The sequence below is a fragment of the Cryptomeria japonica genome, chromosome 9 (assembly GCF_030272615.1).
Source record: "Cryptomeria japonica chromosome 9, Sugi_1.0, whole genome shotgun sequence".
Classification (NCBI taxonomy): domain Eukaryota; kingdom Viridiplantae; phylum Streptophyta; class Pinopsida; order Cupressales; family Cupressaceae; genus Cryptomeria; species Cryptomeria japonica.
In genome coordinates, this window is record NC_081413.1 from 642,904,415 (window position 1) to 642,928,090 (window position 23,676).

The following is a 23,676-nucleotide window of genomic DNA, read 5'->3' on the forward strand; positions in this document are numbered from 1 at the left end:
ATATTGCTCCCATTTGAAGCAAAAGGTGGAGATTGAATGAAAGAATCATTTGCTAGTGATTTTCTATTGACTATTTGTTGATAAGAAAGATGCAATAGTCAGCCATACCATTTGGAGGTTACTAGAGCAAGTTATAATCTTTTGTTAGTGGCCGCAAGCTGCCTAGAACTGAGTTGTACAGGTACAAGGGAGGTGTTTGTAGAGTTTGGGATTGGGTGACCAGCTTTGGGGTAGTTTGGATGGTTATAAAGTTTAAACCCTAGTTGTACCATTATTTGATGAGCATTGACTTCATATGTTGGGTGCAGCCATTACGGATGAGCAAAAAAGGCTAGAAATTTATTTAATTTAATTCAGATCATAATTGAATGTATGCAGTACCAAGTTTATCGAATGAGAATATTGGTGTAACAATTCCAACCATGCATATATGTTGTTTTCATGCGTAGCTATGTTGAGATAAATTTCAGTTGAATAGCATTAATTTATTTTACAGCTACGTGAATTGTGGTTAGATTGAAGTATATTAATTTCTTGTGTTTATTTAATTTGTGAGTATTTTGTCAAACATATGTCAAAAATACAAAAAAAATAGCTAGGGATATTTCAAATACCATGAGCAAACGACATTGAAAGCCAATCCTTTTGTCTAGATACACCTTGCATTGTGTTGAATGTAAGCTCGAAAGACTCATTGTGAAATGCTATTAAAGACCATGAGTTCTTTAGGTGTGGCATAAAATGGGTGGCTTTTTGGTCGAGGATTCAATGATGAAGGAGGGTACCTTATTCCTTGAGATCATTTTTTTTAACAAAGGATGATTTGATTTGCAACCTACTATTTGATCTACTTTCTCTTACTAATATATGCTATGATGTGCTCAAGTGGAATGGGGAAATTGTTCTTTCTTGGGTAAGATTTGATGTCCTATTTAGGGATGCCACACAAATGGGGTTTCGTTTGATCGTATGAGCTTGAATGTCCAATGTCAAACCCATTGCAAATCCAAATACAACTGCTACCACTTGAAACCTTCTACCATTTGAACATATTTCCAAAGAGAAGAATTTGGCTTGTTTTGAAGCGAGGTTGGCTGTTGGAGCTAGAATCTGCTGCTATTGTAATTTCTATGGCATCAAGTTTGCACACACACACACACACACATACGTATACATATACCTATGTATGTATGTATGTGTATAACTATATATATATTTACATATGTATGTATACATGTATGTGTGTGTCTGTGTGTGTAGTCTTAAGCATTTGCCTTAGATTCGTAGAAGCATTCAAAAACAACAAGAGAGTTCATTTGTAAAACAAAAATGCAGAAAGAAAAGCCGAAAAAATCCACCTGTTTTTGTAAGAATATTCCTCTATGGTCTCCTTTGTAGTGAATGGATTCTTGCACACGTGGAAATAGCAAATTAATCACTTAGGAATCTTCACTGGTCAATTTTCAACTCTATCCATACAATGGCAAGCAAGATTGGAAGTTCAGCGAGAATGAATGACTTTTGTGTTTTACATTCTTAATGAGGTCATCTATTTTGTTCTTGATTTTTAAATGTCTTATAATTTTCTTTTTAGTGTTAGGGAGGTATTTTTGCATACAAGTCAAACTCAAATGTGTTAAACAGTTAAAACAAGCCAAAAAAGTTAATCTTCCATTTTCAGCTGGATTTGCCATGGGTTCTTTAGAATTTGCCTGGGTACTATTCCGGTTCTCCCAAGTTTGTCTGGAATGAACCCATAGATATAAAGGCAACCCTTGGCCACACCCTTGCCTGCACTGACCACTGATTGTATCTGAACTAGCTAGATAACTGGGACAAGCCAGTAACACATATTAAAACAAACATGCAGCTATCAAAACAACAAATGCATCCACAAGCAAAAGTTATTCTACAACAACGATAACAAGCCAAGGCTATGTAAGCATCTTAGGCAACCATTTTTACCAATGCAACAAGGTTTTGTTTTCTCATCAAATTTCAAATCATTTCTCTAATAACCTTGGGGTATGGGTAAATCCTAAACCCATATAATACACACTAGGCTAACTAAAAAGTAAATATAATTTATTTCACAAATTTCCCTTTCCGCCTCTCCTAAATTGTGTTAATGTTGCTTGGACACTTTAGCTGTTTCTGATGTTTTTCAAAATTGTTTGGAATCGGATCTGGAGTTCTCATGCGAGAAAGAGGGAGGGGGAAATTGAGTGAGAGGAGGGAAAAAGTGGCAGGGAGAGGAAGAGGGAGTGAGAAGGGATAAGGGGGAATGGAGAGGAAAAGAGAATAGGGGGAAGGAAGAGGGAAAGGGAGAGATAAGTTTTTGGCATTTTCTGTAAATTCTACATTTTATTCACTTAACCAACAGGAAAGATACAAACTTTTTTGATAATTTCTCACTTCCCTCTGTCTAAGTCTTGTCTAAATCTAAAGGTTCAGAGAAATATTTCTGCCAACTAATCATCACAGAAAATTGAAATATAACTATTGTTCATACAGTAATATCAAAATGCAGTTGTAGTGTTTTTTCTGGTAAAATGTCTTTTTATTTGTCTCTCATATCATCTGATCAAGTGTATTGAGATTGATATTTGCAGGTACATCCATGTGGGCAATATCGCAAGAACACAGTTATTGGCATTTTAGAGGCAGAGCATGGGATTGCTCCTTTGTTCCGTATCCATTCAAATAATAGATTCTTTAAATGGCAATGTCAGGCTCTCTTTTCCTTTCACCAAATAAAAATAGAAGCATCAGTGTTGATCTTGAATTAATTACAATCTCTTCCAGCAATACATCGACTAGATAGATTGGTCTCTGGGCTTCTCATCTTAGCCAAGAATGCTGCCTCAGCTAACCAGTTTCGACAGGAGGTACATATCTTTCCTGTCACATTAAGATCATCAATTTGGAATATTTTTTGCATAGATTGTGTAACAGTGTCATAAAATATTGCCCCTTGGCAATGCTGTCCTAAAGACTCAGTTTCAGTTGATCATGATTGATGCATCTTTGCATTCTGGAACCATTCTTTCAAGTGTTGCACTTTGAGCTAGTCCCTGAGAATTTTCTATAAAACTTTTACACATGGAATATTAATTTAAAGCTTTCATGGAAGTAAAATGTTTTACCTTGTCTAATAAACTCTTCTTTGACTGCTTAACAGATAATTTTTGGTTACGATGAATCAATTTTAGAGCTTAAACATGGCAGTTCTCTGGACTTAATTGTAAAAGTATTATAAATTTATACCTATGTGCAAGGACTACTTGTATATGACCTTTTAGAAAATGTCTGGCTGGTATCTCGTGGTAAGTAATACAGAAGAGCATGTATACACCCCCGGCTTCCTGGTAAAAGTAAAACACAGATGAAGTCCTTTGTATGCACTCCCCTTCCCTGGTCCCTTGGTAAAAGTAAAATAAAGATGAATTTCTTCGTGTAAACTGCACTTTCCTTACCCCTCACCCCCACATCTCTCTTCTTCTGTTTAGTTCCTTTTATTCTTAGTTGTTTTTATGTTTTATTTTGATTGTTGGAGTCAGTTTAAGAACTTTTGAGTATTGAGTCCCACTTTGGTCGTTGCTGGACATTGATATATCTGTGTCCATTTTCAATTGTTTCCATAGTAATCGTACTCACAACCTTGGTTAAAGGATTTTAATATCACTTATAAAGTTCAATAGGGCATAAATTTGGTGAATAAATAAAAAGCATTATCTTACCAAGGACCTTATCATTACATTTTTACTTCTCCTCTTGAGGACTTATGATGTGTCTCACCTAAACAATATTTTGCTCGTAGATATTTTGAATGCATGCCTTGACCTTGAATTAACTTTGCTAATGTTTGTACACTTGGAGTGTTTAAACCTTGTTGGTCTGCATTGTAAATTTCATCCATAGTCTTTGATCTCCAATCTTATTGATATCAATCAATCAAAATAAATGTTTAATCCACAATGTGTATGCAACCCCAGATTTGAAAATATTATATGAATTCAGCTGTTTAATAAAGAGAATAGAAAATTCATATAATTAATATCAATCTATATGCTTGAGTTGTATGATTTTAGACACATTCTATAACATGGCCCAAATTTAGACAACACATTAAGTTTCTATGAAACATCAGTTTGTAGGCAGGGTTACTTATATTCTCTTGGCAGAACTTTTAAGGTCAACCCTTAAAGATAATAATTTATTCTTACTATTTGTTTGTAAAATCAATGGGTTTTTTTTATTGGCAAAACATTTCTGAATAGTTTACAGGGAAAAGCCCTAAAAAATGTACAGGCGTAGTCAATCAGGTTGCTTTGAGAAGACCATAGCAGCAATTAACCACTTCTGAAAACTCATCAAGTTTAACATATAGGCCTAAATAAACCAGACCAAATTCAAAAGTTCAGTAACATATTAGCTAGGTACAACCTTTGTTCTCCAACAAAATACAGAAAATGACCAAAAATTTAATAGCCTGTACCATGATATATTGCATCAACAAAGATAAAATCATTAACCAGTCTGGTATTGAAACAAATGATATAATCACTCAAAATCAACATAAAGATTGTAACAAAGCTACAAGTCAACTCTACCAATTCTCTGCTGGCAGTTTTTGTTTTGTCTTCATTGTGCAATAGAACTCATTGAAGCAAAAAGGACATTCGATAGAATTCTTGAAAGACCATCTTTGTTCTTTGTTGGGGTGAAATATATCAATTCCCTCTTTTGTGTGATTAATCTGATGTAAGGATATAGTTTGCTTTGAATGTGGTGTGGGGTTAGCTTTGATCACATTCCCAATATAACCTGCAAAACTTAGGTCATTCTTGAATGTACCATTAATTAGTTATGCCACAATCTCACCACATGCTTCCTTATTATGGTGAGAGAGATTTTAACCTGGTCTATGCTCTTACAAGTGTTCCTCATTGCCATTTGTCATGAGGTTGTTGTCTAAGGCACATAATGCATATGAACAACATTAACTTGCATCATAATTGATCATGTCTAAAATAGACTTATACATCATCCTAGGGCACAACTTCTTGTAGGTAACAATAATGAAAATATGCATGCATATGGTAAGAACATGGTACATCATAATAAAAAATTTCCATTCATACCATTGTCACAATTAAATGTGATTAAAATAAGCCAAAAAATTATCATATTCTAGTTGGTTAAATTCCATAATCCAATTGAGCAACAATTATGCCATTTTGATTAATGGCTAGAATATGCCGTGAAATTTCAATTAGTATGCCAAACCTTCTTTTTATCCCTACTTCATTGGTTTTTGGAGGGAAGACTGCAATGTAGTTGCTTTGCTTTTCTGCTTTTAAATTGTTTTCTTGTGTTTGTAATAGTGTGGGGTGGAGTTCTTTAGTGTTTTTGGGACTTCAAAAACTCTTCTTTTTGAAAAATTGGGGTACCTCTAGGGTGACTTCAAGAGATGTCAGGAGATGCTAGGAGGCACCTAAAGACTCTTCATTTCTCCATACTTGTCTTCAATAGTAGGGACATTTACTTGTACCTGTTATATATACCAATTCCTAGGGGACACAAGCCTAGATAATAGGGCTTGGTTTTCTTGGTATTTTATTTATGAATATTAAAATAATAGAAGATATCCATAAAAAGAGGTTCTAAAAAAGGGCATCTTCATTGTAATTTGACATCAGTTTTATATATCATAACAAGATGTCAAGTATGTAATCACCAATACATAATCTTCACAAAACATCTTCAAATTGGGAGTGTATTAAAATAACGCTTCTTTCAAGGAACATACTTATTTCTGTATTCAACTTTCTTTAGATCTCCCTTTTTGTTATTGTAATGGGTGAAAAATTAGGGTTTCCACCACAAGAAGGGAGAAGACCATTAATTTTTGCTTTGGGACCAATTACATCAAAGAGGGGTTAATCCAATAGATATAGCCTCAAATCAGCAAGGATAGGGCTTACAATTCTTATTAGATTCACTGGATTGGAAATTGATACCCTGTTTTAAGTTGAATTGTGAAAATGTTAAAATTAGGGTAAATGTGCTGAAATTGGAGTAAATATCCGTGAATAGTGAGCTACAATTGTCAAATGGAGCCACAAACTTGGATTTGAGTAATGTATGAGTATTTGGATTTGTTCCCAGAAGGTCGTCCGGGATTGTTTGGACCAGATTGCTCTTCGTTGTAGTCCTCCACACTTTTTGCCATCCAAAGGGGATTCTGTTCGCCTCTGTGAATTATGTCGATCCTTAAAGTTACAGCTTCGCACATGTTCTTGCGCACACTAGAGAAGGGAAAATGGTTGGGAATAGGGGTTTGCCTAAGTCAAACCTCGATTTAGGAATTAACCTTGAATGAATAACTGCAAATATTGAAATAAATAATGGAAAGGTATACCTCAGATCTGCAATTGTTGATAATGATGCTTTGCTTCTTGAATGTAATCACATATGTTGTATGAAATGGCATGAACATGACAAAACCCTAATCACATATGTTGTATGAAATGGCATGAACATGCCAAAACCCTAATCACACACATTCTTGCATATGACCGATGTAATTTTGCTCCACAATGGTTGAATGAAGAATATGCAGCTTTGAAGATCTCTGAAAATACTCGATGAACGCTTCATGGATTCTTAATTGCTTAGAGATGGAGACTTAGGTTGAAATGAATTGATCGAATGTCTTAATTGCTTAGAGATGGAGACTTAGATGGAGACTTAGGTTGGTATTGGTGCGTGGTTGGGAGAGATTATTTAGCAATGTCGTTCGTAATTGAGGCATCGTCTGGAGGAGATCGTGTACCTTCATAGGCACCTCCAGTTTTAAAATTTGATTTAGTATAGCCTCCTCCGCCTCCGGTCGGCTGGAAGTACCCGCCGTACCCTTCGCCTTCGCCCTCCCTCATATCTCTTTCTCAATTTCTTCCCGTGCTTCCCGTACCCTTCGCTTCTCTGTCTCCGGGTCTGGGCACGTTGCTTGTCTGGCTTGGCGCGGGCTACGGCTAGCACTTCCTCTTCTTTGGTTTCCTTGATATCGAGCAAGTTGACGTTGGACTTCGGGCAGGTGGCATCTTTGTGGTCTCCCGGTCCACACCATTTGCACAAATATTGTGTGGCCTCTCCCTTCAGGCAGTCTCAGGTGAAGTGCCCCCACTGGCTGCACGCTCTGCATTGTATCATTGGTTGGCCTTTGGAGTCGTATTGGATCCGGCTCCTTGTATTGTTATTGTTGTTATTGTTGTTTCGTCCTCTCCACCGGTTATCTCGGTAGCCTCCCAATGTTGCATTGTTGTTCGCCTGGGAGTTGCCGATACCGCCCAATGTAGTTGGTTGTTCCTGCGTAAGCAATACTTGTTGGTTTCGTGTTTTCATGTTGTAGGGGCATTCCCTGGTGGGATGCCCCATCAACTGGCATATATCACAATAGGCCTTCTTTGGGCAGGAGCCTTTCGTGTGGCCGTCTGTCTTACATTTCGTGCACCAAAGCTGCCCTTCATTGGTCTTGGTCGGACCTCCCTTCATAACCTTTAGCTCTTTCATCATCCTCAGAATATCCTTTTGCAGGGCTTGCACCTTTTTTCCGGACTCGCCATCGCTGCTGCTTCCCTCGGAAGAGTCATCATCCTCGGATGAGCTATCCTTCTTCTTTTTCTTCTTGGATGTCTTGGTCTCACTCTCGAGATCCATCGCTCTATTATGTGCATCTTCGTATAAGGTTGGTGGAACAATTTTCATCTTCTTCCAGAGGGAGTGTTTCGGTCCCTCCACGAACCATCTCTTTTTCAACCCATCCGTTGGTTGGCTCTCCATTTTCCCCAGCAGTTCCTTGAGCCGCCGACTATAGGCTTAGACAGTCTCGTTCTTGTTCTGCTTTGTGCCATAGATTTCGGCTACTATTTCTTTGTCGTCTCTGAGGAGGCGAAACTCTATCTTGAACTCCTTCAGGTTGGGTCATGTGCAGACTTTGGCCTTATCCGTATCGGGGTACCAGTCGATGGCCACTCCCCTTAAGGTTGTTGGAAATTGTGTTATCCATTCGTCCTGGTCGATAACACCGTTCGTTGACCATATGGTTTCGCAAGTGCGGCAATGGCGGATGGGATCTTCCTTCCCGTTGCCGTTGAACTTCGACAGCTTCTGCTTACTTGCCATCCCATCACTGGGTCTCACTCCTCCGGTGCCTTGTGTGCTTGTACTTGGTGATCCTTCGCCTTCGCCTCCTGCACCTGACCCTCCACTCGTGGGTCCTCCGGGGAAGGTTGCTGACTCCGAACCAAACAAATTGCCTCCCGTACGGTACCCTTGTGCTCCCCCGGCAGCTTCGGCTATACCGTCACCTTTGGTTGTCTCCCTCTGGTTGTCCTCCGAAATGGACAAGTTCTTCAGTAGGTCTCTGGTAGCGTCGATCAGGTTTAGACTTTGCCTTGTTTGTTCCATCGACTCTTCGCGACTTCTTACCCTACGGTGGTATTCTGGCGAACTGTAGAGTTCTCCTTCAGCACCCTCCGTGACTCCTTCTAGGTTCCCTTCTGGAAACCCTACGACAGTGTATAGAGTGTAATTCCCTTTGTCTATCTCTGCCTCTGCAACCTCCGTGACGACAGTGTAGAGATGTTTACCCCGTGGGGTGTGTTATTAATATTGCATATCAACAGTCAGATGATAACCATAGGATAGAATAGTAACCAGAAACTCAGAGCAATGCTTTCATTAATGCCAAAATGTCTAGTACAATAATCATTCTCTGCATCAGTGTATCCAACAACAAGTACAAGAGCATATATAAAGACACGGTCGAGGGTTGCGGTTACCACCCGTGGGGAACCGTCGTGCAACGGACACCTACCCTCGACGACACTAACATACTTAACCAACATAACTTAACAAGTAGTATAAAGCCCATTTTACAACCAACAGTAAAGTAAAACCATTTGCCACAAAACGATGTGAACACAATAGCATTGACCCCTCATTTAATAGTGGGTATTAAGTTTTCACTTTATTCAATTACTTTCCCGAATATTAAATAAGTACAATATAATATTACAATTTTACAATATAACTCAACAAGTGGCTCCGACAATGTTCTTTATGGAATCTCTACGTGATGCATGTCCATCTAAGTTCCCCTAGATGCAACACACACACAATAAAATAATAGAACAATACAAATATTATGCAAGGTGTACAACACCTTATCCCAATATTCTCCCACTCGTATGCATTGCATAAGGCTCAATCAATGAAATACATCATCATAGCCATACATGAAACCACATGAATCTCCATGGCTTGAAATCTGGTGGTTGGAGAGGTTGGTAGAGCATTGATGGCATTCCTGCAACAAAAGACACCATATCGGACTTTTGTTAGAGCTAGGGGTTGGTCTTTAGGCTTCTGCTTTATGCCTTTCCAAATGGAAGAGCCAAAGGGGAAACCTGGAGGATCGAGGGCTAGTGAGGAGCAAGGAAAGGGGAAGGAATGAGGAAGGGTTGCTGATAAAGGGTTAGGCCTATGCCTTACCCCTTGCCAAAGGCTGATCACCAATCACCGAATGCCTTAAGAAAATTAAGGCTAATGGGGAAGAGCCAAAGATAGGGTGTCGGGGTGTCGGGCATTGGGCTTTCACCTTAACTCATTCCTTTAAAAATGGAAAGAGTTAACAAGAAAGTTCGAAGGCCGATGACTCGAAAATTGGGTGAAAGGGTGGAGAGAAGGAGACATGCATCAATGATTGGGCATACCTCTTAACTCATTTCTACAGGAGGGGAAAGAGTTAAGGTGTAAACCTGAAGGCTGAAAACTGAAAGACTTAGGAATTTGGGGGAACAAGGAATTGAACTTTGGGCATTGGGGTTTCTATCTAACTCATTTAAAGATAAGGAAAGAATTAGAAAGGAAGTTTGGCTCCCAAAGGTGGATTGACTTAGATGAATTAGTGAAGGGAAGGTAAAGGTGGAGTGCTAGGTTTGGTGAGGAGAAAGGATGAAAGCGATAAGGAGGAAAAGAGAGGACCAAAAGCCCGAAGCTTAATAGAACGATTACTTTTTTTAACTAGGGTGCTTGGCTAAAGCATGATAAGAAGCAGAATGGTCCATTTAGGATCTCTCGAATTAGGTATAATTGATGGACCATAAGGGTGACATGAAATGGTAACAGCAATTGTGAGTATTACGATTTCTATATTTTATATTTATATATATATATAGTCGAACTTGTACCCGTACCCTAGGAAAAAAAATCCATACCGCCATACCCGATACCCAAACGCACACCTGTACTAGAACTAGTAAATTACATTTTATGACCTTACCACTTCTTTGCCTTTTCCACAAGATGGAAACTCACAAAAATAATGCCATGTACTGTATCTAAACCTTTTGTGTTGATTGGAAATCTTGAAGAAGAACATCCATTTCTGAGACAGTCTATTTGATCAAATCTTAGTCAAATAAATTCTTTGAAGAGGAGATGCTTGGGTGCCAAAAAGAGCTCTAGTTGTCTTTAATGAATAAGGGTCTAAAATCACAAGATTTACATTCGTCTAGTTATATTATACTAAATAAATACATTGACAATTACTAGATTCATTGAAGTCTTTCCTTGCTACAAAAGTTTATTTATATCTATTACTTTATGCTCTCATTTCATAGATGGCTGAATTTGTCTGTAATGTGTTGTCTTGATTTACAAGTTTATTCACATTAATATAGTGCAATACAAATTATTTTAGGCTTTTGATGTCATTAATTAATGCACGGTGATATATCTCATTGCAGATTGAGGCCGGGAAAGTGCAAAAAGAATATGTTGCAAAGGTCAAAGGTGTATTTCCTGCTGAAGAGGTATATATAAATTATCAAGGGTGTGCACAGATATTTATGTCATTTTATGTTTGATTGTTGGATACACATTTGTTTCTGTGCTTCCCTATTTTGTGAATCCTATATATTTTACTATGGATGCTATTTTTTTGCTTGCATTTGATTTTCATAGGTTCCACTATGATGGCTATTGATATTAGTAAAATAATTTAGTCTGAAATGTCCAGACAGATGTTAATGGGGTCATATTTTTGTTTGCCTACAAACATCACAATAACTAATCCCAAAATGAATGCGTCATTAGCATAATTCTGTATTTTTTAATGAGATCCAGAAATTGGAAATATCCCAAACAAAAATCTAATTGATGTTTTATACTAATAGTGCAGGTGTGAATGTCCATAAGTGCCCAAGTTATTAGAATAAATTTTCAACATTATAATAAGACAATATTAACCAGTTGTGATTTGTTAGTCCTTTTGAACAGTTCTAACTATCCATTGTATAGAACATAGTTGAACTACTCGCCAAAAACAAAAACTCACCAAGGCCCGAAAAAAAACTCGTTGAAAACTCGACAACTTAAAAAATTGCTTAAATTTAATTAGAAATGCATTTTTTTTGCATAATTCATTGAGGAGATGCATCCAATGAGTCAATAAACGAGTACACAAAAGAAACAAGCTAAGTTTAGATATATTTGATTGATTTAAATGCAAATTGGGTACAAAATGGCATCCCCCTTTGGAATGCTGATGGCTGATAGACTAAAACAAAATGAAATAGCAAATTGTTTTTGTAAAACTAAAAGTAAATACTACATCAAAACATTTTACATCTTCCTCTTCCCAGCTCTAGTGAAAACTAGGTGAGAGATAGAACTAGAGGGTCTAGTCCTAGGAGTCCGATGTGGCTCCTCCACCTCGCCAAAATGAGGTTGAGGGTAGCGTCCCTTGCGGGGGTTTGAGGGTGAGAGAGAGAGGGGTAGAGAGATAGGTCTAGATCTTGGGGGAGGAGAGAGTGAGATAGAGTGGTAGAGAGAGGGGATAGATGAAGAGTGACAGGGAGATAAATAGGTCTAGAATTTGGGGTAGATAAAGTGAGTGAGATAGAGAGAGCGAGAGAATACTGATAGGAGCCTATTGATTACTCAAATTTGACTATCTGAAAATATAGAAGATCTTCTAAAACCTGGAATTTGCATTATAACTCCTAGAGATTTGAAACCACTTTCAAACATCTTGCCAATATATACATGAAATATAACTTAAAGTATAAGTCCTTTCTTATATTTAAATGTTATATTTCATGTATATATTTTGATGAAGAGAATGAGACTAACTTGAAAAATCAAATTTAGATAAATCTTTTGATGTGTTTGGGCCTCTTTTTTTTATGCAGCCGAGATTTTGTTACAGAGTCGCCGAGTTTTTCTCAAAAATTCGCCAAAAACTCGCCTTAGCCAAAAAGTCATCGAGTTTGCGGTGAGTACTCCATGTATGGTATATAATGTTACAACTCCTCAATAATCATTTGCTCATTTTGCCTTGATATTTTATACACATTCACAATATGGTATCTAGAGGGGAGGAAGAAAAATGCTTCTTATTTTCTGTTACGTTTTAAACTGTTGCTAATGCTGATTTTGTTGGCCTGCGTGCCACCAGACAAAAACTCAATGAGTTTTTGTGGCAAGTCAATGGCAAAATTACTCACCTTAGCCAAAAACTCACCGAGTTTTCGGTGAGTACTCCATGTATGGTATGTAATGCTACAACTCAATAATCATTTGCTCATTATGCTTTGATGTTTTATACACATTCACAATATGGTATCCAGAGGGGAGGAAGAAAAATGCTTCTTATTTTTTGTTACGTTTTAAATTGTTGCTAATGCTGATTTTGTTGGCCTGGGTGCTGTTGACGTGTGGAAAGTCGCATCGCTGCAACTCTATCCGGCCAACACAGAATAGAATGATCTCGCCGAGTATCCTATCCTCTCTTGTGTAAGGAAGCCCTAATGCTGTTTTTAATTGATCAAAGGGGACAACCTCAAGGTTCTAAATGTCAGTTCTTGACTGCGGGATAGCTCAACAGTTGATGTGTTTTGCTGGGAGCACAAGGGGACTTACGTTTTGCAACAAGCTGGTCTGCCGCGATTCTCAGACTGCGAAATAAAATCAAAAGGGAAGGGTTTAGGAAACCTAAGATTAATAAGGTTGGTATGCGGGTAGACGGATTCAACATAACCAATCCCTGCTTGGCCAGAATAACTCACAACCTTGCATAAACGGTGCAATCTTCAAGGGGACTTGGAAGATTTTCAGACTGCAAATGCATGGTTAAGCACCCAATTCTGGCGCAGCTCAGATAGACACCTGCAATTGAACTAAATGCAATTAAAGGCTCAGACTAACCATACACAAGGACATACAATCACTATCTCCTCAATGGCATGAGCTTGAATCCATTAAATACCTGCACACCCAAAACAGAAAGATCTACCTAAAATGCTGAAAGAAACCACGCAAACAGAAGAAAACAAAGACAATAAACACCATATTTCAATGTTCATATATTTGCTTCAACTGCCATTACAACAATTTCTGCAACATCTCTATGCTACTGCCAAAATTTGACCTCTACAAAACTCTAACCTATTCTAATTGAAATCTAACAGCCTAACTGCCTAAAAAAAATCTAACCCTTTACAATAGAAAGGCCCTTGCCTTTTATATATTTTACAATATTGAATTAGAGGCCAGGATTGGTTGGGCCAGGATTGGTTGCATCAAAGGGTCTTGATCTGCCTTCCAGAAGTTGGCAGTGTTAACCCATGCCTACTCAATTCTCATCTCTCCACCCAACCACTATCTCAACTACCTACCACTATTTGGCTTTAATTTGGGTCCATCTGGTAGTTGGACATAACTGACTAGTGTTCCACTTTGTTTCAAAATATCTTGAGCGGGACCCACAGGTAACTTTACGTTTAAACAATTTCAGTTTTTAAAACTGAATTTCTGGAATTAAATCCAGCTGTGCATTTTTTCTGAGAATGCATAATTTGGTAGCATTCTGAATGTTCTTCGGTCTTTGGTCTCGGTGGTGGATTTTGTTAAGTTTTAATGATCAGATTAAATAGAAATAATTAAAATTCAAATACACAAAATTTATCTTGGGAAAACCTTCCTCTTGAAGGTGAAAAAACCCAACAATGATGTTTCTTATTGTATTTATCAATTTACAAGATGTCTTTACAATGGACTTGCTTCTCTCCTAGCATCAAACAATTTATTGAACACTTCTATTCAACATTCACAAAGTGTGAGGAATATATACAATCTACTGTGTATTAGAAGTGCAGTCCACTCGCTGTCTATGATGCAACTGCTGTGAGCATACAACTGCTGTAGATGTTTATCGAACTGCTGTAGATGTATGTCGAACTGCTGTAGGTGTTATTCATTCAATGCCTTTTGATAGAAAACCTATCTATATGCACCCACACGTGGGTGTCTTGAAGCAACACAACTTCTAATCAAAGGTCGGCTCCACTCCAATCGATGTGACTTCCTCCAAGGGTGGCGGGTTATCAAATTAGTTATATTTTACTAACAAAACTGCTTCATTAATTTGTCAATATAAAGTATGAAAGTCGGCAAGTAATATTAATTTAAATCAATGCACATATAAAAAATGTCTAAGGCTCAAAAGACATTTAGTTTTTCTTTGTTGGTTCAAAGAAGGATATTGACCGACGCTATAAACATCAACACTCCCTCTTAGCTAGGGAGGAATCCTTCTCGATATTAGAGTTGCATAGTCACTTCCACCATGGCGACTCTTAGAGGCTGAGTACACACAAATTCTAAGTCATAAAGTCTCTCAAACGACATTCTCCATACTTACTTGTAGAGGGTGAAACAAGGGCTGGAACCTCAAACTTCTCTCATAGAGAAGAATGCAAAACAAGGGCTGGAACCTCAAACTTCTCTCACAGAGAAGAATGCACAACAAGGGCTGATACCTCAAACTTCTCTCACAAAGAAGAATGGTCAACAAGGGTTGATACCTCAAACTTCTCTCATAGAGAAGAATGCTCAACAAGGGCTTGCACCTCAAACTTCTCTCACAGAGAAGAATGCATGACAAGGGCTTGCACCTCAAACTTCTCTCAGAGAAGAATACATTATAATACATATCAAGTAATCACTGATGCTGAGATTCCCTCTCAGCAAGGGCTTCATTTTCCACAATTCCAAGCTTGTCTTGAAAATGCACAAATTTCACTTTCGCAAGAGGCTTGGTGAAAATGTCAGCCGTCTGTAACTCAGTACAAATGTATCTCAACTGAACAACATTCCTTTGTACCATATCTCTGATATAGTGGTACTGAATTTCTACATGCTTCGTTTTGTCATGAAATACTGGATTGACTGAAAGCTTTACACAGCTTTGGTTATCACAATGTATGATGGTAGGCTCCAATGATTGACCAAACAATCCTACAATGAGCTTATGAAGCCACACTGCTTCGCTAGTTGCTACACATGCTGCAATGTATTCTGCCTCTACAGTGCTCAGAGCTACTGAAGACTGCTTCCTACTACACCAGGAAAACAGCGCAGACCCCAAGCTGAAGCAACAACGAGAAGTGCTCTTCTGATCAGTAACGCTCATTGCCCAATCAGAATCAGAATATCCTTCAAGAATCAGGTCCATACGGGAGGAGTATTTCAAGCCATATCCAACTGTGCCATGCAAGTATCTCAAGATATGCTTGACTGCAATTAGATGTATCTGTCTAGGTTCACTCATGAACTGTCTAAGTGCACTCATTGCATAACAAATATATGGTCTAGTGTTAACTAGATACATTAGGGACCCAATCAATTGCTTGTACATAGTAGGTCCACAAGATCTGAACTAGCTGCAGCTTCCCTTAATTTCTTCAAGTTAGTTTCCATTGGTGTGGACATAGATTTACAATCTGTCATTCCAAATCTCTTCAAGATATCGATGGTGTATTTTCCTTGACTTAGGATAATCCCATTGGGCCTCTGCCAAACTTCCAACCCTAGAAAGAAGTGCATGAGTCCTAAGTCCTTCATCTCAAATTCGGAAGTCAACTCCCCTTTACATCTATCAATGAGATGATCTTTTTCGGTAACAAATAGGTCATCAACATAAAGTACCAAGATCAACATATCACCATTGAATACCTTGAAGTAAAGGTTTGGATCAGCATCTTTCTTGCAGAAATCCAAACCCACTAAGTATCTGTCAATTATTTCATACCAAGCTCGACGAGCCTGTTTAAGACCATATAGGGCTTTCTTCAATTTACACACATGAGACTCTTTCCCATGAATCAAGAACCCCTAAGGTTGCTCGATGTAGACTTCTTCTTCAATCACACCATTGAGAAAGGCAGTCTTCACATCCATATGATGCAACTTCCATCCCTTAGCTGCAACAATGGCAATGATGGTTCTAATGGAAGTATAGCGAGCAACAGAAGCAAATGTTTCTTCGTAATCTATTCCCTCTTGTTGAGAGAAGCCGCGAGCCACAAATCTAGCCTTGTATTTTTCAATACTGCCATCAGCTGCATGTTTTATCTTGTACAACCACTTGGAAGATACAACAAACTTCCCTTTTAGTCTAGGTACAATATCCCACACATTGTTCTTGAGAATGGATTGATACTCCTCATCCATTGCATCTTTCCAAACTTGTTGTTTTGTGGCTTCTTCTACACTAGAAGGTTCAGACTCAATAAGATTACACATTAATGCAACATAACTAGAAAATCTTTGTGGTCTTTTGCTTTCTCTGAGTGTGCCTCTAGGAGCGGCAAACTGTTCTGCTTCCTGCATAGTGTTTTCTGCCCAAAGAGGTCTCTTTTGAAACACAATAATATCTCTAGGTCCATCAGTGGGATCCAAAGGTTCAATTGGATCATTACTCATATCAGGTTTTGTAGTCTCCCTCTGAATCTCAGGAGCATGATCGACATCCATGTCTTGAGGAGTCTCATCATCTATCTCTATGCATAAGTCCTTTGATTTCCTAAATGCAACATCTTCCTCAAATGTGACATCCCTGCTAACTTCTATCTGCTTCTGACCAGGAATATAAATACGTTAGGCTTTGGAGGTTTCACTCTAGCCCACAAATATTCCTCTCTTGCCAGAAGGTTCCAACTTGGTTCTCTTGTCCTTGGGAATATGAACACACAGGACAACCAAATATTCTCAGGTGTCTGACATGAGGCTTGATACCTGAGAAGGCGTCTTCAGGAGTCATATTTTGTAATATCCGATGAGGACATCTATTTTGAACATACACTGCTGTTCTAGAAGCTTTTGCCCATAGAAAAATCTGAAGGTCTTGATCATGAATCATAGCTTTTGCAGCTTCAACAATAGACCTGTTCTTCCTTTCAGCAACCCCATTTTGTTGAGGGTTGTAAGGAACACAAAACTCCCTCTTGATTCCTGCCTCAATATAGAAATCACGAAAGCTACCCGAGGTGTACTCACCTCCATTATCAAACCTTAAAATTTTAATTTTCTTTCTAGATAAATTTTCTACAAGAGCTTTAAACTCTTTAAACCTACCTAGGACTTCATCAAACTCTTTAGATCTTAAGAAATAAATCCAAGTCTTCCTAGAGTAGTCATCTATAAAAGTTACATAATACAAACGTCCACTTAGGGATGAAATTGACACTGGACCACATAAATCTGAATGTACAAGATCTAGTATTTCTTTAGACCTACTTTCATTGCTATGAAAAGGACTTTTAATATTTTTACCCATAGCACAACCTTTACAAGTACCATCATTTACATGAATAAGTTCAAGAATACCTATTACCATCTTCTCCAATGATGGAAGAGCCCTGAAGTGAAGATGTCCAAGTCTTTTGTGCCAGAGTTCGTTGGAACTGGAAGAATCATGAATAAGAGCTTGAACTGGGAGAGTGGAGAGTTTGTATAAATTCTCATGTCGATTTCCGATCACACGAGCAATCTTGATGCTGGAGTTGTTAGGTCAAGCAAGAACTCTTCCTTCAAAAAATGCAATTTGATAGCCCTTATCCTCCAAGGCTGAAATAGACACAAGGTTTCTCTTGATCCCTGACACGAACAATACATCACTTAGGTGTAGAGAAACTCCAGATTCAAGGTTTAGAGATGTAGCACCAACTCCTTTTACAACATAGCGTGCATCATCCCCAATAATAACTTGGAGATGTGACTCTTTCTCCACTAGATCAGAAAGGTGCTCCCGATGACTGGTGATATGACGAGAGGCTCCACTATCGATTAACCATGTATCATTGTCCATAGGAACATTGCTTGATAATGATGATATGAAAAGAAAACCATTGGAGTTATCTTCAACCTCCTTCTGAGATGAGACTTCATTGATGTTTGCTCCTTGATGATTAGGTCTTGTCAAACAATCCTTTGCAAAGTGACCAAACTTGTCACACCTAAAACACTGGATGCGAGAGAGATCTGTCTTCCTCTTCCTAGAATTGGGTGCAGAATCTGATTTGAAATCTCTATTCTTTTTGAAGTTGCCCTTCTTCCAATACTTACGTTTCTTGGTAGATTGAGTGGCAAGAACATGTGTATCTTCATTTTGAGAACTCTTGACAATTCCTCTAGCAGTCAATCTTGATTCTTCTTGAATACAATTTGCACTGAGTCGATCAAACTTAGGTAATTTGGATCTTCCACTTATGCTTTGGATAAATGGCTCCCATGAATGAGGTAGGCCATTCAAGGCTAGCATGACAAGGTCTTTATCAATCACTTGATCTCCAATTACACTTAGTTGATCTCTCAATTCTGAAATTTTCATGAAGTAGGTGATGACCGAATCTCCTTTTGCCATCTTCACTTGGTGGAGTTGCTGCCTCAAGAAAGAGCCCTACTTATGTTGTTAATCTCATTTAAATCTTCCAAGGTTTTGAACATATCTCTCGCAGTTGTCATCTTGGGTATGAGTGGCACCAAGTGATCCCTCAGGGAGTCGATTGATATCTTCCTTTTGCTTTGATGACATTTTTCTTGAAATGAAGCTTCTCCTTATGATCTTCAGGTTCGGACAAATCCTTTTCCTCCACGAATTGAAGAAGATCATTTTCTTCAAGTGCAATGAGCACTCTAAACTTCCATGAGGTGAAGTTAGATGCGCCTTCAAGCCTATGTTCAACTTTAAGGCCGTTGACCATTTTCGAGACTTAGAGGATACTACTCGAAGGCAAGAGAGAGGAGAGAATGCTTAGAGAATCTGATCATGATCTTCTTTTACCGTGGCTCTGATACCATGTTAAGTTTTAATGATAAGATTAAATAGAAATAATTCAAATACAAATACACAATTTATCCTGGGAAAACCTTCCTCTTGAAGGTGAAAAAACCCAGCAATGATGTTTCTTATTGTATTTATCAATTTACAAGATGTCTTTACAATGGACTTGCTTCTCTCCTAGCATCAAACAATTTATTGAACACTTCTATTCAACATTCACAAAGTGTGAGGAATATATACAATCTGCTGTGTATTAGAAGTGCAGTCCACTCGCTGTCTATGATGCAACTGCTGTGAGCATATAACTGTTGTAGATGTTTATCGAACTGCTGTAGATGTATGTTGAACTGCTGTAGGTGTTATTCATTCGATGCCTTTTGATAGAGAACCGATCTATATGGACCCACACGTGGGTGTCTTGAAGCAACACGATTTCTAATCAAAGGTCGGCTCTACTCCAATCGATGTGACTTCCTCCAAGGGTGGCGGGTTATCAAATTAGTCATATTTTACTAACGAACCCGCTTCATTAATTTGTCAATATAAAGTATGAAAGTCGGCAAGTAATATTTATTTAAATCGATGCACATATGAAAAATGTCTAAGGTCCGAAAGACATTTAGGTTTTCTTTGTCGGTTCAGAGAAGGATGCTGACCGACACTATAAACATCAACAGATTTCAACTCAAGGTCTAGCGGCACGCTTCCCAATGTTTCATCGCTTTGGTCCTTGCGCTCTGCAACGCATTCTTCTTCCGGCATTGGTCGTGATCGCGTCTCGTTTCAGGCTTTTTTCTTGTTCTTCTCGACGATGCCTTCGACTTGCAAACAATCAATTTCACCTTTAATCAATCAATTTGAAAAATTAATTAAATGAATTTGACAAATAGTAAATTTCTTAGACGAGGTCGGGCTTGAGAAGCTCTTTGTGAGATGTATCTTTTAAGCGTCTTTTCTTCACTTTCGGCCGACTACTCCATTTTGAGAGATTTTTGCCAAAACCACCCTTTGCAAGAAATTCGGGCGAGATGATTAAAATGCGAGTTTTGACCCCCTAAGCCTTGCAAATTCGGGTCTTTTGGCCATTTCGGCTAAATGAGAGACTTTGGCCTCTTGCAAAAAAAGATCTTTTGCCAAACTCTAAGTTTTCGGGCCTCTTAATTAAGATGAGTGATTTTACATTTTGACATCTAATTTCAAACTTTCTCTTTTTTGGTTTTAAAAAACATCGGCCACTTTGGTCAAAATGCACGACTTTTCTACTTGCCTTTCACCCTGATGTTAAATTCGGGCTTTCTACACAATTCGACAGTCTCAGATGATTTGTGTGATCTCTTTATAGCATTGGATTTTTAAGTTTTAAAACGATATGAAAGCGATTTTGGGTGTTTGACCGACCTTGCGTGATTTCTAGATTTTCGGCCTTTTAGGCTCTTTTGCGAGATTTGGAAGGAACTCGAGAAACTAGATAAAAATGTGCAATCTTCTGATCATTTTTGGGCCAAATGAACTCTGTGTTTCGGCCCTAGAGGTTATTTTGTGAGTTTTAAGTAGTTTTCGGCCTAAATGGCCATTCTGTGTGATTTTCTCTTCATTCCATTTTCGGGTAAACAGAGGATTTTGCACGATTTTTGTTTGTCGTCTACAAAACTCTTGACTTTGTTCATTTAGCTTTATACGCCTAACTTTGATAAACTTTGGGTATTTTCCTCATCTTGCACGATTTTGGTTACGCCCAATGAAATTGCACTTTGTTTTCCTCCATTTTTGGCTTGCACAGAAGAAATGCGTGATTCAAACTCGCGGACTTGGGCTCTCACTCCATTTTTTGGCCTAGAAAGAGTGTTTGCGTGATTTTAACTTGGTTTGGTCAAACAATACTTCGGCCATTCAACTCAATTTGAGAGAACCTTAACTCGACAGTTTGCTACAGAATGCACGATCTTACCTCTATTGGCCATTTTTTGGGCTATGGGCTCCTTTTGCGTGAATTTATGAGAACTTCGATTCACATTTTGCCTTCCTTTTCCGCGACTGCGGGTATAATGTTGAGAAAGTGCAATTTTCTACTTGTCTCATTTTGGGCAAGTTGAGCCTTTCTGAGAGCTTTAAGTTGTTTTTGGGCAAACTGGTCAGAATGTGCGATTTCCTCTTATTACGAACTCGCGATGTTCGGGCATTTTGGAGGATTGGCGATTTCCATTTTCCCTCTAAGAATAGATCATAGCATGAAATGCAGGACCGTAATAAGCATGAATTGCACTGTAGACTATAGGAACAGGCATCATTTCAATATGAGAGGGTGTGTACAAAGCTGGCACCATCTCATCTTTTCTTGGCAACATAAATGGAATGTTATGTTGGCCTGAAAAACCAGCAGTGGTACTCTTATCTTCTCTATATAAAATCTGTGGTTGCCTAGCAGAAGGTATTGACACATCAATGGCATCTTGTTTTGAACTGTCCACTCCCTCAAATGGAAGCACACAATGTGGTGACATTGTCTGTTGAGTTCCTCGAATACAAAGAGTGCGGGTATGTTCATAATCTTTTGGCAATGAATGAGTATTGAGAGGAAAGGAGCCACTTGATGGATGCTCAATGTGACTACATTTTGTGTTGTACCTTGAGAATGCTGAAGCTAGTGAAGGTTTCAAGACACAACAATTTTCAGGTAAACTACCTTCCGAAATGGAAACTGGTCTCTTTAGTGTGGGCTCCAGTAATGGTAAAAAATTGGAATCAGATATGGTTTCATCTTTCCCATGAATGTCATTTTCTTCCCTCGTCCTACAAGTTTCGTGTTGTCATTTTATGACATCCTTGGTCCATCAGTGAGAACCGATCAGAGATATGTTCCATGGACCAACGCTGCCTCAATTGATCAAGGAGAGAGGAATCATGAAGTGTGAAATGTTGCCTTGTCCGGAGGAAGTTCCTCCCTTGGCCTTTTCTTCTTCCCCGGAACTTAGGAACCCCGAGGTTTCGAAGTTCTTTTCTCTTTGCCCTTGTCTCTTTCCTTCTTCCTTTTCTGGAATTCCGGAACCTCGAGGTTCCGAAGTTCTTTGCCTTAGCCGCTTTTCTTCCTTCTCTGGAACTCCGGAACCCCGAGGTTCCGAAGTTCCTTGTCCCTTTTCTCCTTCCCTCTTCGGAACCCCGAGGTTCCGAAGTTCGTAGCCTTCCTTTCCACCGCCTATTCTCTTAAGCTTTTCCTTTGCCTGGAACTCCGGAACCCCGAGGTTCCGAAGTTCCCTTCCTCTCCATAGCCTTTCTTCTATCCTTGCCCGGAACTCCGGAACCTCGAGGTTCCGAAGTTCCCCTTCTCTCTTTAGCCCTTTCCCTCTCTATCCCGGAACTTCGGAACCTCGAGGTTCCGAAGTTCCTTTGAGCAGTTCCCTGGAACTCCGAAACCCCAAGGTTCCGAAGTTCCTTCCCCTTTTGCCTTCTCTCCCTAATTCCCCTGGAACTCCGGAACCCCGAGGTTCCGAAGTTCTTTTCCTTCTCTTTCTCTCTCTATCTCGGAATTTCGGAGCCCCGAGGTTTCGAAGTTCTTTCCTTAGCCTTTTTGAAGTTCTCGGGAACTCTGGAACCTCGAGGTTCGAAAGTTCGTTGCTCCTTCCCTTGTCTTCCTCACTTCAGGAGTCCGAACTTCCGAAGTCTCTGGCTTCCTTCCGACTGGCGACACTTCTGGATGGCGTGATCAACACTCAAGGCTTTTAATGCTCCAACAGTTTTGGTGACTTGAGCACTTTCTTTGTGGAGCCACAAGGGTGCATTAAATGTTTTTGGCAGGATTTCCATCAGGGAGGTACGGGCCATGCTTGGTGACTTATGTCACGTCTGACTTTGGAAGGTTAGTCAGTCCACCTTCCTCATAGTTGCCTTTGGTGGTATGGCTAGGTTGCTTGCATGTACAAGCCAAGTGCATGCACTTCCAGATTGACATGCAAAGGTCATGATCACTTTTCTATATAAGGCTGTTAAGCCTCATTGTAAAGGGTTCTCTCCCTATTGCCTTGAGCTTTCTTATGCTCTTCTCTTCTTTTGAAGACTTGTAATCTTTCACATTTTTGCAACTGTAAGATTGGCCTTTGGCCTTGTGATTAATTAAAAATCTCTATTCTTGCCTTCCTTCAACTTATGTATGATGTGTATGTGTTCTTACCTCCATTATAAGCCTATGTTTGTGGTTTCCTCTCACATGTATGCTGTGTTAACTTGTTTTCTGAGTGTGACTTTGTGGGAATCCTTCTCCCCTCTTGACACTTAGAAAATTCTAACCTCCACACATTCGTTTGGATCACTCATGCAATTGAAGTTTGTGCATCACTTGGGCTTTTCAGTTGATTCCTTATGCCATTTCGGGTGGGGAGAGAAACAATCTCTTCTTGGTGCATCACCTCCTTTTATTTCAAGCATTCTCTCTTCCCTTTACTTTTGCAATTTGTTAGGATAGGCTTAGGAGCTAGTTTGAAGTGTTGAGT

The 23,676-nt window shown here is 38.9% G+C and overlaps 1 protein-coding gene across 2 annotated transcripts in view; it reads left to right on the forward strand.

Moving 5' to 3' along the window:
- The window catches only part of LOC131066723 (RNA pseudouridine synthase 7), a 140,451-nt gene that overhangs the window by 75,398 nt on the left and 41,377 nt on the right, over positions 1-23,676 (forward strand). For both annotated transcript variants that reach the window (XM_058001552.2, XM_058001551.2), the window contains exons 6-8: positions 2,613-2,691; positions 2,806-2,888; positions 10,815-10,880. In XM_058001552.2, the coding sequence (XP_057857535.1) occupies positions 2,613-2,691; positions 2,806-2,888; positions 10,815-10,880 (228 nt within the window). The remainder of the gene's footprint in view (positions 1-2,612; positions 2,692-2,805; positions 2,889-10,814; positions 10,881-23,676) is intronic.